The 16315-nt window shown below is 32.5% G+C and overlaps 3 protein-coding genes across 3 annotated transcripts; 2 read left to right on the plus strand and 1 right to left on the minus strand.

Moving 5' to 3' along the window:
* The first annotated feature begins 2033 nt into the window (after positions 1-2033).
* LOC105120983 (CLAVATA3/ESR (CLE)-related protein 19) lies at positions 2034-3409 on the plus strand. The gene is made up of 2 exons (XM_011019437.1): positions 2034-2628; positions 3300-3409. Exons 1-2 carry the CDS (start codon positions 2369-2371, stop codon positions 3352-3354), a joined length of 315 nt encoding a protein of 104 aa, XP_011017739.1. The 5' UTR covers positions 2034-2368; the 3' UTR covers positions 3355-3409.
* A 1714-nt stretch (positions 3410-5123) lies between these two features.
* On the minus strand, positions 5124-7374 carry LOC105121312 (probable LRR receptor-like serine/threonine-protein kinase At1g56140). Its single transcript, XM_011019906.1, has 7 exons — positions 7353-7374; positions 6753-6938; positions 6541-6671; positions 6205-6418; positions 5830-6061; positions 5551-5701; positions 5124-5447 (listed from the first exon to the last, which is right to left on the minus strand). Exons 1-7 carry the CDS (start codon positions 7372-7374, stop codon positions 5124-5126), a joined length of 1260 nt encoding a protein of 419 aa, XP_011018208.1.
* A 6160-nt stretch (positions 7375-13534) lies between these two features.
* LOC105120984 (F-box protein At5g07610-like) lies at positions 13535-15432 on the plus strand. Its single transcript, XM_011019438.1, has one exon. It carries the CDS (start codon positions 13671-13673, stop codon positions 14970-14972), a length of 1302 nt encoding a protein of 433 aa, XP_011017740.1. The 5' UTR covers positions 13535-13670; the 3' UTR covers positions 14973-15432.
* The last annotated feature ends 883 nt before the right edge of the window (positions 15433-16315 follow it).

A 16315-nucleotide genomic window follows, 5' to 3' on the forward strand; every position in this document is an offset into this window, starting at 1 on the left:
AAATATTTTTAATAAAAATTAATAATATTATTTTAATTAAAATAATTAATTTAAATTCACTTGATAATCAACTAATAAATCTCATAATTCAATAACCCATATTATTTCTTTAAGTTAAGCGTGATAGGGTACATGTCAAACATTTGATTTATTCTTATCAAGAATTTATTAATAAAATACGAAACGTGGCTAAATTATTATTGCCACAAACACTATATATTGTATTTTTTTAATTTTTATTTTTTAATTTAGTTTTTTTTCTCAATATAACTCTTTGAAAACCTAATTTTTTTAAATTTAATATATTTTTTAATTTTATTTTTAATATAAAGTTGTTTTAAGAATTATACTTTATAAATTTTTTAATTTTTTTATTGGGTTACATATTGATCTTACAAAATTATATTTTTTTTCTTGATTTTGACCTACAACATTAATTTTGTTGGAAGCGGTGTTTCATAATTTTTTCATAAATTTATCATGATTTTATTATCTAAATTATAAATTTAATGAGTTAATCTGAGTGGACTTGAATCGATTTTTTTTTATTGCCTTTTCTAATCAATTTTTATTTTATTTTATCATTTAACATTGAGTTAGTTGAAAATTGAACTTTATAAATATTTTTTATTTACTTTTTCTTAAGTTATCTTGATTTTATGACTTAGATTATGAGTTTGACAAATTGACTCAAGTTAATTCTATTTATTTGTCTAGTCCTTTCTAAATAAATATTTAAAAAAAAATCAGCTTTGTAATTTTTTTCATTAAGTTATCTCGATTGAGGTAATCTAAATCATGAGTTTGATAAGTTAATCTAAGTTGACTCGATTTATTTTTTAAAACTTTATAATTGAATATGTATTTTTGTTCAATTTCACTCCAACAATTCAATTTTTCTTTTCTTTTTTTGTTATGTAATTTTTCTTTTCAATGATAGGTTGTTTAGGAATTAACTTTCATAATTTTTTTATTTTTTATGTGGAATTATCCCGATCTCATGAATTAATTTTTTTCATGATTTTATCCTTCAACATTGATAGGTTGGAAATAGAGTTTAATAATTTTTTATTTATTTTTTATGAAATTATCCTGATTTTATGACCTACATGACAAGTTTAATAAGTTTGTTCAATTTAACTTGGTTATTTTTTATCTTCGATTTAATCTTTTAACATTAGATTAATTGGAAATAGAGTTTTATAATTTTTTTAATTTATTTTCTATAAGATTAATCTGATTTAACAGGTTAACCAAATTATTTTTTTCTTATTCTTTTTTAATTTAATATTTATTTTTTATTTATCCTCAAATTATAGGTTGATTAAAAATTTATTTTTATAATTTATCTTAATTGGTTTTCCATAAAGCTATCACAATATTACGATCTAAGTTATAAACTTTAAAAATCAACCCTAATTAATTTAATACATCATAATTTTAATATTTTTAAAAAATATCATCCTACACGATTTCTTATCTATTTTTTTTTAAATATCAACCAAAATATAATAAATCCAATGTGTGGATCCGAATTTCCTTTGAAGAAGAAGAATGGATGAAAAGAAAAGGTCTGAAGTGTGTTTAATGCAAAAGGCAGGGAGTCATAAAGTCTCAGCTGTTCTTGTCGTTATTACAGCCATAGCATAAGCAAACTAGCTAGCAGCAGGCTATCTAACTAAAAACCCACTAACCAAGCTAGCTAGCTAGCTTGCTAGTTTTCATCATTTATTCAATCAAGCACCTCCACCCATCCAAGCAGAAAATCGACTTGCCAGGAAAACAGAACCACAGGCATGGTCTAGTCAAAACAATCCATTAATATTTTCTCTTTTTTATTGTCAGCTTTTCTTCGTTTAGCTTTGCATGGCCAATCAGAGCACGTGCAAAAGCTCCATGGAAAAAAGAGAGAGAAAGGACTAGATATAGAGATATCTTCAAGCTCAGTGGACAGGTTTGGACTTCGGAGAGGGCTGGGTGTACGTAATTATAAGAACAGATTTCTCTTCTTTAATTTTATTTTTTTGAATTTTACACTTCCCAAATATGTCCTAGCTCCAATGGAATTGAAAGCAATTAATAAGGTTCGGTGAAGGTTCAGATCAAAGAGATGTTGATATGTCAAAGCTTTTCTTTACCTGTAAATCCAAGGTACCATATATAGTTAATGTCTCTGTATCACCTCTCACTCTCTCTATAAGCAGCAGCTCGGTCATTCTTTTCATGACCTCTTTCTCTCAACACTATTTCCATTCCTTTTGCCTCCTCTCCATTTCTCTCTTTTTGGTCACTTTTCAAGTATAAAATCCTTGTTCTTTTCAGGTTTTGTTCCAAAACTTTCTCTGAGGTTGAGAGAAGAGTTAATGCAATGAGAGTATTAGCTGTTCTTGTTATGGCACTATCCCTTCTGATTTTTGGATCTATTGGCCGGTCTGATGCAGTGCCAAAAACAACTTTTCTATCTCCTGTTGATGGTTCCAACAAGAAGAAAAGTTCATCAAATATGTCATCATCATCATCATCACTTGAAGCTGTCAACACCTTGTTCTCTAACTCCAGCAAGATCAAGAACATTACTTTGGATGAAATGAGAGTTGTTCCTACAGGTCCAAATCCTTTACACAACAGGTAGAAATAGAGGGTGTGAAGATTCAGTTTCTGTCCAAAAATCCTCAAGTATTTTCTCCATGCCTGATCAATTTGTTGGAGTAGAAATTAAATACAGATTTTATCGAACAAATCTTGCCTCACTTTCTTTTCTTTTTTCTTTTGTATTTTTTTTTTAGTCTGCTTAGTTCAATCTCTAAAGTTCAGTTATGTAAATGGTTGTCATGCTTGTTGATCAATGTAGTATCTGTGACCATACTTTGTTCAAAACCTTATTCACAACAACAACTACAAAAGTAAAAGTAGTAGATTTTTTAGCCAATTTTATTAATTGAAGATAATTATATGCCTTCTATTCTCTCCTTCCTTCCTTCGATTAAGTGCATGATAATATCATTTAACCTTCGAATGTATATATCAACATTGTCATTCCCCTTCTTAATGTGCTTAATTTTACCTCCAGTGACATAAAATGTTTTACCAGTTAAATTAATTAATTATTAATTACTCAATACCAATAAAACTAATCATTCTTATTTACCATTTAATGTTTTCCCACGAGAAAGAAGTAGGTAATGGGATTTATGCATAAAACCATTTTCGTAGTTATGGATTGGTTTGAACCTTAATTGGTGAAAGAAACCATATCAATTTCTGAATATTTATTTTTCCATTTTGCAAGTGTAAATCAGGTCAAGAGCATCAGCATACACACGGCCAAATCTTGGCAAATATATGTATACATGAAAATTAGACAAGAGAAAGGAACAGGATTTTTGGTGGGGCTTAAGGGAAAAGAAGTTCTTCAGTCTTGATTCGTTACCTGTATTGATTAGATATGTTTCCTGATTAGGGAAAATAGCATTAAAGTCGTGTCAGCAATCAGCATACTTAAATGCTACTATTTTTATATATTTCCCTTTGAGTTTCCTGTGGAGTGAGAGAATTTAATGGTGTTTACTGTTACAGCTACATGCAGTACGTCCCAGCCAGCATTAAATCAAGAATTAACTTTTTACCACAGAATTCATTTTTTTTTATCACTTTTGTCTTGTGGGCTGTTTTTTAGGTTAATTTTAGCTTGCGTCCCTCTCAAAAAGATATTCCAATCCAAGAGGGTAAGAATAGTGGGGGCTGATGGAGATCATATTGGGTTTCGTGCATGCAGATTGAGAACAAATTCACAGGCTCGGGGACTGGTGTTTTCTGGAAAATACTTTCTAAAAGTTTCTCTCTTTTTGTTTTTTCATGTGCAATCCATTTCAATATTTTTTTAGACAGTGAAGGAGAGAATTATTTGGTTATGATGGTGATGCTTCTGTTGTTCGCTTCCCCCTCGAGGCTGTGTTTTAATGTCAGGACACAAATCAAGATCAACTGATAATTGAGAGTACTACAGGGAGAAAGTGAAGAGTGGATTATATTGACCCATAGAGGTTGAAAAACCCAAAGTCTGTAAAGCAACTGCTAATTTAATGTCCTAAGAGGCTGAGAAAAAGAAAAGGTCAAACTTCAAAGACAATCCCAACTACTGGGATATTATCATTTCTGTATCGATTCTATTTTTAAATAATTTGAATTTTTCCATTGGGTTTTTATATTAAAATTCTGACCTCAACCATTGTTTTTTTATATAATAATATTTCCTAACAAAAATAAAAGAACAATTTAGATGAAATCCAGAATGTAAGGATATAAATTTGAGAATCGAGAAAGAAAATTAATATTTTCTTTTCTGGGGAGGATTAAAATTGGACTACATGTATACACTTCAGAGAGTAAAAAAAAAACAGTAGATTTATTTGTTAAGCAGAAAATGAAAAGGGAGCAAAGCTAGACTCCAAAAGGGAGTGACAAAATGGAAAGTGCAAGGTGTTGAGAGTCTTTACAAATATATAATGAAACTAGGCCTACACTAGCTATATTAGCTAAATGCTAGGCAACTGAGAAACACTGCAGGCCTAAACACTGCTCTGAGTAATGAACACTACACTTCGAAACAATAACATTCCAGCTTGCAAAGAGTTAGATTTTGAGCATCTGTTTTGACTTTCTTCCTGTCCTTCTTTTCTTCTGCTCCTTCTGACCAATTCTGTTAACATCTTTGTCCACACTATTGTAAATCCAATTTTTAGACAGCTAATTCTTGTATATAACTTCTTTCCCTCAAGAAACTGTAAATGCAGGCAGTCCACAGGCTGATTTGAGCCCAAATAATTCCAATCTCCTGCTCAGCACCGTTAATTCTCTATGTTCTTACCTTGACATGTAAACTAAGGGTTTTTTTAACTTGCATTATTTACATGAGGTGAAGTTCTTCACAAAAACTCAATAACAAAGTAAGATGCCAGCTCCACTGGTGTATCCAGAACTCCTTATGACTACCTTGACCAAATTTCATAACTAGCCAATTTAGCAGATATACAGTGAAAAGAAATAGAGAAGGGCAAAAGATTTCATCAGAAATCAATAAAAAGAGCCATGTCTAATGATCGATCTTCGCATCGCTCTGATCCTTAATTTTGTTGTCGAGGCAACGAAGGGGACTCGCTATGCAAAGGAGAAGAAAAAACCTCAGACATGGTATCCCATGATAGCTTTTCCTCCGTTTTACGCCTTCTTTCCAAGAATGCTGGCCTTATAGGTGTCCCGACCATTTCAACTTTGCATGTTAACAGAGCTACAATTTTGGACATTGGAGGCCTCAGGTTAGCAAGAGGCTGAAGGCATAAGAAAGCTACATTGATTACTTGCAAGACATCTTTCTCCATAAATCCATCTTCTCGCAATTTGGGATCTACCAGATCAATCACACTTGACCTCTCATATAATTTCCATGCCTGGGAAGAAACAATCTTGATGTCAGTAAAAAGGGTCTTGATAAAATTATTATAATTTTGAGAAAAGAAGGGAAAATGTTGATCAGATAGGGCAACGGCATACATATTCAGGAAGATATTGCATTTCTGATGGTAACCTAAGATCTGTGTTTTTCCTGCAGCTAATAATTTCAAGCATAAGCACTCCAAAGCTATAAATGTCTGCCTTTTCAGACAACTCCCCTCTGATGGCATACTCGGGAGCTGTGTAACCTCTGAACAAGAGATAGAGAGAAGTTACAAGGCATTAGGCCGGAACCGAATGCAATCTTAAATGTGAAATCTTGTAACGATCAATGGTTCCAAGAGTGTTCATTGATTGCTATATTTGAAGCATACTTACAAAGTTCCTGCAAATGTAGTGCTGAGATAAGCTTGATCTTCAGGGAAGAACCTAGCCAGCCCAAAATCACTAATCCTTGGCTGGAATTTCGCATCAAGAAGAATGTTGCTTGCTTTTATATCTCTGTGTACAATTCTTAGGTGTGAATCCTCATGTAGATATTGCAATCCTCGAGCAATGCCTAATATTATTTGGTATCTGGTGTCCCAATCCAGGAATTTATCACCATTCCCTGCAGCCGAAGAGAATTAAAGAACATGTCAAAATTCACTGAAAGGCTTAAAAAGTTGTTGTCGATTACTGTGTTTCATCCGATGTTACTGTCTATTTTCAGTTTTTCTTAACAAACAATTCACATGTAAGATGACATGTTACCATGTACTATGAGGTCCAAGCTCCTATTCTTCATGTATTCATACACGAGTAACCTTTGCGGACCATCTGAGCAACACCCAAGAAGTCGAACCAAGTTCTTGTGTTGGATGCTAGTAATCAGCTTCACCTCTGAAAGGAATTCTGATTCTCCTTGCTGAGATTTATCAAGAGACAATTTCTTGATTGCAACCAATCTACCGTCACTTAACTTCCCCTATAGAACAAGATAATGCATCATAAAAATCTTCACAGAACAGAATCTAAAAGTTTGGCTTCCAAGACTTCAAACTCAAACAATGTCTTGCCAGAAGAGACATTTCGGTTTACGAACAGTACCCGATAGACAGGCCCAAATCCACCTCTTCCGAGTAGATTACCAGGATGAAAATTCTTAGTTGCTTTCTTCAATGTCTGAAAGTCGAAATAGCTTGTCGTTTGGAGGCTACCACTCCAGAAATCCTTGGTTGCTGTAATTGGATGCAAATTATGAAAAATTACAACTTCTAAATTAACTTCATAATCTGGTAAACACTCAGCAGTTCTATTACCTGTCAGACTTCCATTTCTTTTCAGGGATTTCCTCAGTTTTTCTGGTTTGTTAAATTTCCATAAGACCAGGATAAGGATCAACAATATTACCAGCACAAGCATCCCTCCAATGACAAACAACAAGGCTGAAGAATTCTCTGATGAGGGGCTCTGTCTATGTAGCGTATTAGGTGCTGGAGGAGACACTGCATTCAATAGAATACAAGGCCAACTTCATTTTTTTCTTTTTGACAATTTATAGTGAAAACGACACTCCTACAACAGAAATTTCATTGGGATATTTATCATGAAAAAAACCCTTCGAAATTACAATAACATCACCAAAATTTTTATTTTAAAAAAAGCTAGTTCATTTTTCCTCTCCTCTTCTCCCTCCACCCAAATTATACATGTCAATAGCAATTTTCAAGTCTCCTCTTCCAAATTCTGAAAGGTAACTAAATTCAATAAATGGGAAAGACAGATAGCCACCCCGAACATCTCACAGGACACGCTGCACTCACATCATCACACAAGACGTTATGATTTTCCTTGGCCCTCTAAACGCTTTAGAATACACGTTTGTACAAAAAGACAGTCATAATTTGCAGTGAACATACCTTCTAGCGCTCGGCGTGCCATCCTTAACTGTCCAGACTTCAAAGCAGAAAGAAGGAAGAATAATTTTGTGATTCAAAATAATAGTTTAAGATGCTCTCTTGTAGATTTTCCTTTTCATTTGTTTGGTAAACTTGAAGGTTCAAGAGGGAGCATAAAAAGAATCGAAGGGAAGGGAATATGATACATTCGAAATCGTCTTGTGTACAATGAAAAGTTGAGACAAGGAGAAGGATCCATATGTTAACTTAGTAAACATTCCTTCCAATGTCTTCGATGGGAGTACAACGTCAGGCATGTTATTAACTTTGTCAACTCAGCCGACGGTTTACTTTTTCTTTCTTCTTTATTTTTTTATAAGGTACAAGCATGTATTAGTTTTTGAATAATATTGAAATTAAATCCCTCTTCCACTAGATTTAGAAATCATCAGTTGCATTCGTGAGAAATTATGTTGTTTGCAACTCTTGCCAATATGCAAAATTGCTCAATCTCTCTCTCTCTCTCTCTCTCTATATATATATATATATATATATAAAATTTATACGCGTCTTGCATTACAACATCTATTTGGATTACAAATTTAAGAACCATTTATAATTTAATCAAGAGTTATGATCCCCATAAAATAAAAATTTAAGGAGTTAACTTTACAAAGTTATATTATCTAGCTAGAATTGATTTAACAGGTTAAATCCATTCTTCATAAGCTTGAACTCGACCCTCAATCCATTGAAGTACATGTTATATTATCCATAATTAACTTTACCGTGTTATATTTATGTATCATGTTAGGATTGAGTTCAGGATGAGGATTACTAAGATGGTAGGCTAAATTATTTTCTCTTTTATAAAAAAGTAAAGAAAAAATATTTAAATACGATCGAGTCACGGTAAAGAATAAATTAATTTATTTTTTTAATTGAAATACAACTAAATTGGTAATGTTCAAAAAGGAAGAGAATTTTTTCTTCGAACTTATTTTCTTTTAAATTTACTGATTAAAAAGGATCAAAGATTTTATTTCTCATTGATTAAAGTAAAATTCTACAATAAAGAGGAATAAATGTGCTATATTGAGGTTGAGATTTTCTTAACCTTGGACACTCCTGTGGCCCCTAGATTCATCCCTATTTCCTGCACTGGCACTTTGGCATCGGCATTGTAGAGATGCGGCATTTGGGTTGTGCCCAATGCTACAAGTGTCCATGGATAGTCTTTCCTTTAACAAGGTAGAATAAATTAAAAAAAAAAAAAACAACATGGCCACCAAACTTGTTCTTCAAGATCCCCAGTGAATTTTCGACTTTGTCATGTCATGATTGTCCTCGGAATTTTATGATTGTTTTTTTAATCATGTTGAATTGTTATGAATTTAAATTGTAATTTCTGCTACTAATTAATTTGTAATTTTAATTATAGAATTCAACAAAACATTTTGCTATAAATGGTTTATTATAGAGCAATAACTATTTCACAGTTTATTAGTCGAGGTTTCAAAAAAAGAATAAGGCTTGATCACTATCTTTCTAATTATTTCACAAAATGAAGATGATGTGTTGATGTTTATAGCACGTAAGACCAGCTCTATATCTTGATTTATGCCATTGGATTATCTGCACCGTATCCTGTTGTAAATAGTGAAACTCACAGAGCCAACTACTTAACCCTTTTTTCCCCCCAGTGGACCACTTCCATGAAAAGATTTTGTTAGACTTCCATGATGCTCAGAGGATTTCAAAGAAAGGAGCTTAGCACTGCCACCACCCCATGTAATATCAACGTTGAAGTTACCAGACAAAGTATCTGCGACAAATTATACGAGGCTTCATAGAAGAAAACATGTAAACACAGTTGAAAAGGTCATGCTGGAGAAAAAAATGGACAGGCTAGGTTAAGAAAGATAGGAGGAAGAGCAGAAGGATTTTTATTTTAGATAATCATAGAAAGTATATGGAAAAGGTCATAAGGCCAACAGTCAAAGTGAAATACAAGAATATGAAAAAAAGAAAATACAAACTTAGAAAAAAAAATAACTCATTACAGCAAACAATAAAGAAACTATTTAAGATTTCTTATTATATCATGATGCTATTAGAGAATCTTAAAAGCTGATTTCCTGTATAAATGAAATTTAAATCTAGAGTATACAATCAAATAGTAATTCGATGAAGAATAATGGAGAAACAATCAAACAAACTTATAGTTCCTTTCTCAAAAATAATTTTATTCCTCAATAACTAAATACTCAAGTAGTACTGCTGAAAATTAATTTCAAGCTGATATTTAAAATTTATCTTGCACCATTTCAGGCCACTGTAGAAGCAACAAGTCAAGTGTTCTTAATAAACAACACTGAATATCCTATTAATCCAAAACTTTCATCCAAACACTCCTAGAAAAGTTACAGTAGTGTTCTGAGGTTTTCAAATCCAAGCTGTAAAAGACACGTGAAGCTTATGTGACAGGCAAAATATTCCGCTGATAGAGAGAAACTCTTGTACCAACTTTATTTTGAGTTGCCAACCAAAAAAATACTTGAACTTTAATTTATCTTGAACTATCAAATAAAAAAAACACCTGAACTTTTAGAGGGGCCATTTTAATTTAAATATTGGCTTCAAAAACTCTATCATTTGTAGAGTAGATATTATCAATGAGAGTGTAACAGGATATAATTGAAAATTTTCATTGAAAAATTTCTATCAGAATTATATGGGCAATATTGAAAGCAAATGAAGATGTTGTTGCTATTCATAAGATAAGAGGTTACTGTTTCCACAAGAGCAGAAGGATTTTGCATGGAAATGGTGAGGCCATCTATAGTATCAAGAATCACTAGAATTCAGAAGTGCATGTAGCAAGGTGGGCAAAAATAATGGGTGCTATAAAGTGATTAAGAGAATATGCAGGCGTGTGATCAAGATATTTGACTTGGTTTTTGGTAGGGGAGTACCTGACAGCTAATGGAAATGGCATCTCTCGGATTAATTTCCTGAAAATCATAGAATTTTTTATCTATACTTTTGTGATGTAGTAGTTCTATTGATGGTAGAGGTTGAGTCCATGCATGGCTGTCTCTCTCATGTCTGTCTTCAAGTTTTAATGTAGAAAAGGTAACATAACTTTATGTTCTTGATATATAATTTACTCTCCAATGCTGGCTGAAGATCCCGTTCATGCATTCTCAGACTCGCATTAAAAGAACTCATAACAAATATAATATTAACCTGACAAAGTCCTCCTCTTTCTAATTACCATGGAGAGTCCTGAACTACGAAATTTAAATTGTTTCTATTTTGGAATTTTAGTTTTTATATATAATTTAACTCTTTTTTTATTGTTTACCTCATAGTTGACTATGACAACCTTTTTAAAACTTGAATGTCAATATTATTTTTTGAATAAAACTCCCTATACAATTAATCTTCTTCTTATTGTTTTGAGGGGTGAGAGGGGAACGAATGAAGAAACAAATCCAAGAAGAAGTAATTTGTTTATAATTGTTGAGATAAATCATGATCCATCCTTTTATTGTCTGCACTTATTAATTACATGATTAATTTGTGGTTTATCAATTGTCGCTTTCTTGCAAGGCTGGTGCTTCTCAGCCAGGTCAGGTCATGAAGAATTCGAAATGCTGGAAAAATGTGTCGTCCTGGAAAATCACACGCAAAAGAGTTAATCAAGTTGGGTTAAAGAGGTGTAACGTTCGGCTTCCATTCTGATTCTGTTCAAATTCGAGCATTAAATTCTATCCCAGATCAGGGATCGAATGCAACTTCCAGATGCTCAAGCTACAAGAAAATACGAATTAAAAAGTCTATAACAAAATTTGACAACAGCTGGGCCAAAAAGCTCTTCCATAAGAAAATGGGCCCGGGCCACTGCCTGGGTCTATAACCCCAGCTTTTTTATGGGCTCAAGCTGTAATATATAAATCCAATATATTTAGGTTAAGGTATTTTATTAAATTTAGTTTTTATTTTTAATAGTTTCAGGCAATTCATTCAAGTTCAACACTTGGTTAAATATTTTTTAAAATTTTAACACGCATCACTTAATATTTTATATTAATATAATATATATTATTTTAAATAAAATATAACTATAAATATTACAATGATAAAATAACTCTTTAACTCTTTATTTTTATAAATAAACAAAACTAGTGATTTATAAATATTTTATAAATTCTTTAAAACTGGGTTTATAATCTTTAGATTTTTTGTGTTTTTAATATACATATTTTTATATATTTCTTTAAATTGACATTCTTTCTCTCTCTCTCTTTTAAAAAAAATACTTACTTTATTAAGCATAAAAAAAAATTTAAATTTACAAAAAAAATATTTTTTACAGGTATTAACCTTCTTGATTTATCAAATATTAATTACTAACCTTCTTAACTAAAAATATATTGTATTAGTAAAATTAAAAAATTAACGGGTTATTCAACTTATAAAATTTATTTTTAGTTAAACCTCTTGGAATTTTGTACCTCAAAGTAATTTCTATATAAAGAATCTGCCAATATTCAATACGATAAGAACAGTAATTGACATAAAACTTGACCTCTAAGAAATCCGATTTTCTTTCTACATAAAGAACCTGCGACCATTTTGAAACGCGAATGGGCTAACCTTAAAAGAAAACTCTGGTTCAAACAACGAAAGGATCGGTGGCTAATTCCCTTAGTCCAAGATAATTGAATGTTAAGTACTGTCTACATATGATTTAACTTAGAATTTGCAAATTAATAGTTGAATTTGGATGTTGTAGTGTGTTTGGAATTGTGATAAGTTATTTTTTAAAATATTTTTTATATTAAAATATATTAAAATAATTTTTTTATATATCAATATATATATAAAAAAAAAAAACAAGCTATCGTATAGTCATGTATAATTGATTTTTCTAGTCGCACACCTCCCATTCAACTCATGGCAGGTCGGCAAATATGCTCTGTTTTCTCTTATCTCATGTAACTCTAACAACACGGCAAACCACAAATTTTTTAATTGAAATCTGAAACTTACACCTCCTTATAGCATAATTAATGAAATTTAGAAGTGTTTTAAAAGAAAATTAATTGGTGAGTAACACTAAATTTATACGATTAGAATAATAATCTTAAGCTACAATAATTATAATAAACCTAGTTGGCAAGTAGATCCGAGGCAAAAGCTTGTGACCCGGATTAGTTTTTTTTTTTTTAAATTAACTCAAAGTTATTCTAATGAGTTAATCTGATTAACATAGTCATATCACTTGGTGAGCTCCACGTTCTTGAGGTGGAAAATTTGTGGCTGTTACGTAGCATGTGGATTGGGTCCTATGGTGGTGTGTGAATGCATTTTCTTTACAAGGTGAGGAGGGGTCATGACCTGATCGAGAAAATGTTCAGGAAAGTTCATGGGGAAAAAGTATGTCCCAATTTAGGCCTTGTGTTCATTGCAAACCAACCCCTGTTAGAACAGCTTCATCAAATATACCCCATGTACATCGCATTTCAACAAATTTAATCCAATTGCAAGGTGGTTATAATTTATAATTGAGTCTAATTTAACTGAATTTACGAGTGGAGCTATTCTTATTAAACCTATTTTATGTTAACGAGTTAACCTAGAACCGGTCAATCCAGAACCTCATCAAGGCTACATTTAATAAAAAAAAAAAAGGTTAACCTGATTAAATCTGAGTTATTTTGCAGATTAACTTGATATTTTTTAAAAGTTTAATTTGAGTTTTTTAAAAAATTTCTAAAGGATATCATTTTAACTTTTTTTTAATTGAAAGGACTTTATTTTGATTGATACGGTCATCCCAAATTAATCCACCCACCTAATAACCGAGATTGGGTTTAATAACTTTGAGTGCAACACATAGAGGGGTAAATTGGATGAAATTGTTTGAACAGGAACTTATTTGCCGAATCGTCACAAACAAGAAGGGTTATCCAAATTAAGAGTTGGCTGGAGGGGACAAAGGTAGGGCTGGCTTGGTGCTTACCGACCCATTGAGGGTCTGGCATGTGTAGTTGTGTTTGATTGTGCTTTTACGAGTTCAATCATACCGCTCTTTCCCATTTCACACAGGAAAAGTAGTTGATGACCTGTCAGAAAGTGATCGGAACAGCAATCCTTATCCAGATTCCAACTTAAACTCTAAGAAATCTTATTTTGGAAACTGAAATCTGTCTCCCTTTTTTATAAGAGAATCCCCCGCTATTCTGAAAACTGAAAAAAAGTCTGTCAGAAAGAAAATCAAGGTTCGGACAGTTCACAACATCTTAGAATCAGGAGAAAGAAATAGGAAGAATGATTCCGTCTTCTCCAAGCCATTTAGAAGTCTCCTTTAACTCACCGAAGAAGAAGAAATCATCGCCTGTTGATGTTGTCCTTGGCAATGATGACTTTGTCAGCGAGATTTTGTTACATTTGCCTGTAAAAACTGTCCTGAAACTCAAGTTAATCTCCAAGAGATGGCTATCTATAATCTCCCATCCCAGTTTCGCTATCCGCCATACCTACCTCAATCCTCACACCATTTCTGGTCTCCTCCTCAATGTAGCATACCATTTCAAGGAACCAAGTAGTTACCTATATGTTTCTATTGATGGGAAATCAGTAGTTAATGTTTCCTCCGATTTTCTTCGTTTCGATCCTGATAAACCCGGAAGTACTCATGTTTCTCAGTCCTGCAATGGCTTGCTTTTGTGCTCTAAAAGGATGCGGTATTCTGCTGAGAGAACCAAACCAACGTATTATTATGTATTCAACCCTACAACAAGACAGTTTGTGGAGCTAACTCTACCATCTGGCGTTGGAATTCGTTCTAATCGAATTCAATTGGTGTTTGATCCTTCAAAATCACCTTACTACAAGGTTCTTTGTATTCTCTACTTTAAATCATTGCTTGAGATCCATGTCTACTCATCTGAGACCAAGATTTGGAAGCTTTCTATGAAGCAAGAAAATTTTGATTCTTCGAGCGTGAACTTGAACAATGGTGTCTTTTGGAATGGTGCTATTCACTGGATTAGTCGTATGGGAAATGGGTTCTGCTTCTTGCTTGATAAGGAATGTCTTCAAGCAATGCCAGGCCCTCCACTTCCTGAGTCTTGGGAAACCAACAACTTCAGGTATTTTGGGGAGTCTGGTGGGCAATTGCACTTTATTGGGTTATTGACTGGAGAGCAAAAGGCTGATATTAAAGCTCTGGGTGTGAATGCCTCTCCTGAGATGTCTGATGACAAAATGACAAGCAGCAGCAGTTCCGATATTGATTCTCAATACATTGTTGTTTATGCCATGGAGAAGGGGTGTTCAAAATGGTTTGTGAAGTACTATCTAGATGTGAATGCCATTGTGATGGCATATCCAGAGATCACTGATCAGGACCCTTCAGTCTCACCATGTTTCGTGAGTGGATCCATTTATGTGTCTTCTTTTATTGAGGAAAACGGTGAAGAAGGGCCATTGCTGGTGATCAACATGCCTGGTGAGATCATAACTTACAGCTTCAAGCACAAAGCATTCAAGAAGCTATTTAGTTTTCATCCTTACACGCATTACAGCTGCTATGCTCTCAAGTTCACGGAGACTTTGTCCTTGGTCTAATTGATGGTATGTGTGCTAGCTATAAGATCAGCTGTTTCTTCTATGCTTGCTTGCTGACAAAAACCAACCAAAACACAGAAAATGCTTGTAATTGCTTTGATTTAAAACCATAACCATGATTAAGTACCGTTGGCGTCATCGCACTTGATCTTCATGGTGTATTCTCTGCAAACGAAAGAGAAGTGGACTGATACTTGTTTCCTATCTTCCTAAACTCAAAATAAACATCTGTGACGTTAACAACTTCACCATGCTTTGTGCAAAGATCCATTTATGTATCTTCTTCGATTGAGGGAAACAATAAAGAAGGGCCAGTGCTGGTGATCATGGCTGGTTTTGGGCCCTTGTTTCTGATAGAAATTCGTGCAATATGTGCTCTGTTGTAGCTGTTATTCTTTCATGGTTTTGCTTTATCGGTCCCGCTCCGCTCATCTATGTCAAGGTTTTCAAATTCTCTTGTAACTTGTAAACATAAATTAATAGAAAGTAGAAATTATATCTTTTTCAAGATACAACTACTACGCATTTAACTCAGACAAGAGTTTTAGACTAAATCAAATAAAAATTAACGTAATCAAACCTAGTCTATTTTACAATTTAATTTACGATTAAATCAACTTTATAAAAATCTAATTTAATTATCTTTTTTTAATAAAAAAACACCTAACACTTTTTTAGATTAACATGGATTAGCTCTCTCATCCATAACCTGGATATTGAATCGGGTACGTTATATTTGGAGCAAGATTTAATAACTTTGATCAAAAGGGGAGAAGAAACAGCCTTTATCTAAATAAGACTATTTTTAATCAAAGCCGTAGCTTAATTAAAGGATTAGAACATGTTTAATTAAAGCCAATATCTAAATTAAGTCTAATGTCGAATTCTTGTGGGTTGCCGATTACTTGTTCAGTCCTTAAACATTTTTTTCTGCTTTGTCTTAACCACTTAAAAACAAAAAACCGACAAAAATTGCTAATCATCAATTTTTCTTCTTTTTGAAATATCTAAAAACATTAATTTAATAATTAAGCATGATTTTTTTAATTTTTTAACTTACTAAATACTTTATAAATTCAATAAACAGGTTAGATACTACAAGGATAATCACTATGCATAAAAAAAAAAATCAAATCTGGATTCAAAAAATAATAAATCCCTTTCAGGACAGACCTCTAGTGCATAATTAAGCATTATTTTTTTTTATTTATTTATTTTTTTTTTTACCTCTAGTGCATAATTAAGCATTATTGATTCTATTAATTGATGCTAATCACAGTATTTTACACGCACGGTTTCAACATGAAAGTCAAGCTTGCCACGCAAAATGCGTGGTCAGTTTT

Source organism: Populus euphratica, unplaced genomic scaffold (assembly GCF_000495115.2).
Source record: "Populus euphratica unplaced genomic scaffold, PopEup_1.0 scaffold31.1, whole genome shotgun sequence".
Classification (NCBI taxonomy): domain Eukaryota; kingdom Viridiplantae; phylum Streptophyta; class Magnoliopsida; order Malpighiales; family Salicaceae; genus Populus; species Populus euphratica.

Coding starts and splice junctions, on each gene's coding strand:
- LOC105120984 (XM_011019438.1), top strand. CDS start 13,671: ATGATTCCGTCTTCTCCAAGCCATTTAGAAGTCTCCTTTAACTCACCG.
- LOC105121312 (XM_011019906.1), bottom strand. CDS start 7,374: ATGGCACGCCGAGCGCTAGAAG. Junction 6,419..6,540: donor GATTTGGGCCTGTCTATCGG/GTACTGTTCGTA, acceptor CTTGTTCTATAG/GGGAAGTTAAGTGACGGTAG. Junction 6,062..6,204: donor CTTGGACCTCATAGTACATG/GTAACATGTCAT, acceptor CTTCGGCTGCAG/GGAATGGTGATAAATTCCTG.
- LOC105120983 (XM_011019437.1), top strand. CDS start 2,369: ATGAGAGTATTAGCTGTTCTTGTTATGGCACTATCCCTTCTGATTTTT. Junction 2,629..3,299: donor CCAAATCCTTTACACAACAG/GTAGAAATAGAG, acceptor AGTGTAAATCAG/GTCAAGAGCATCAGCATACA.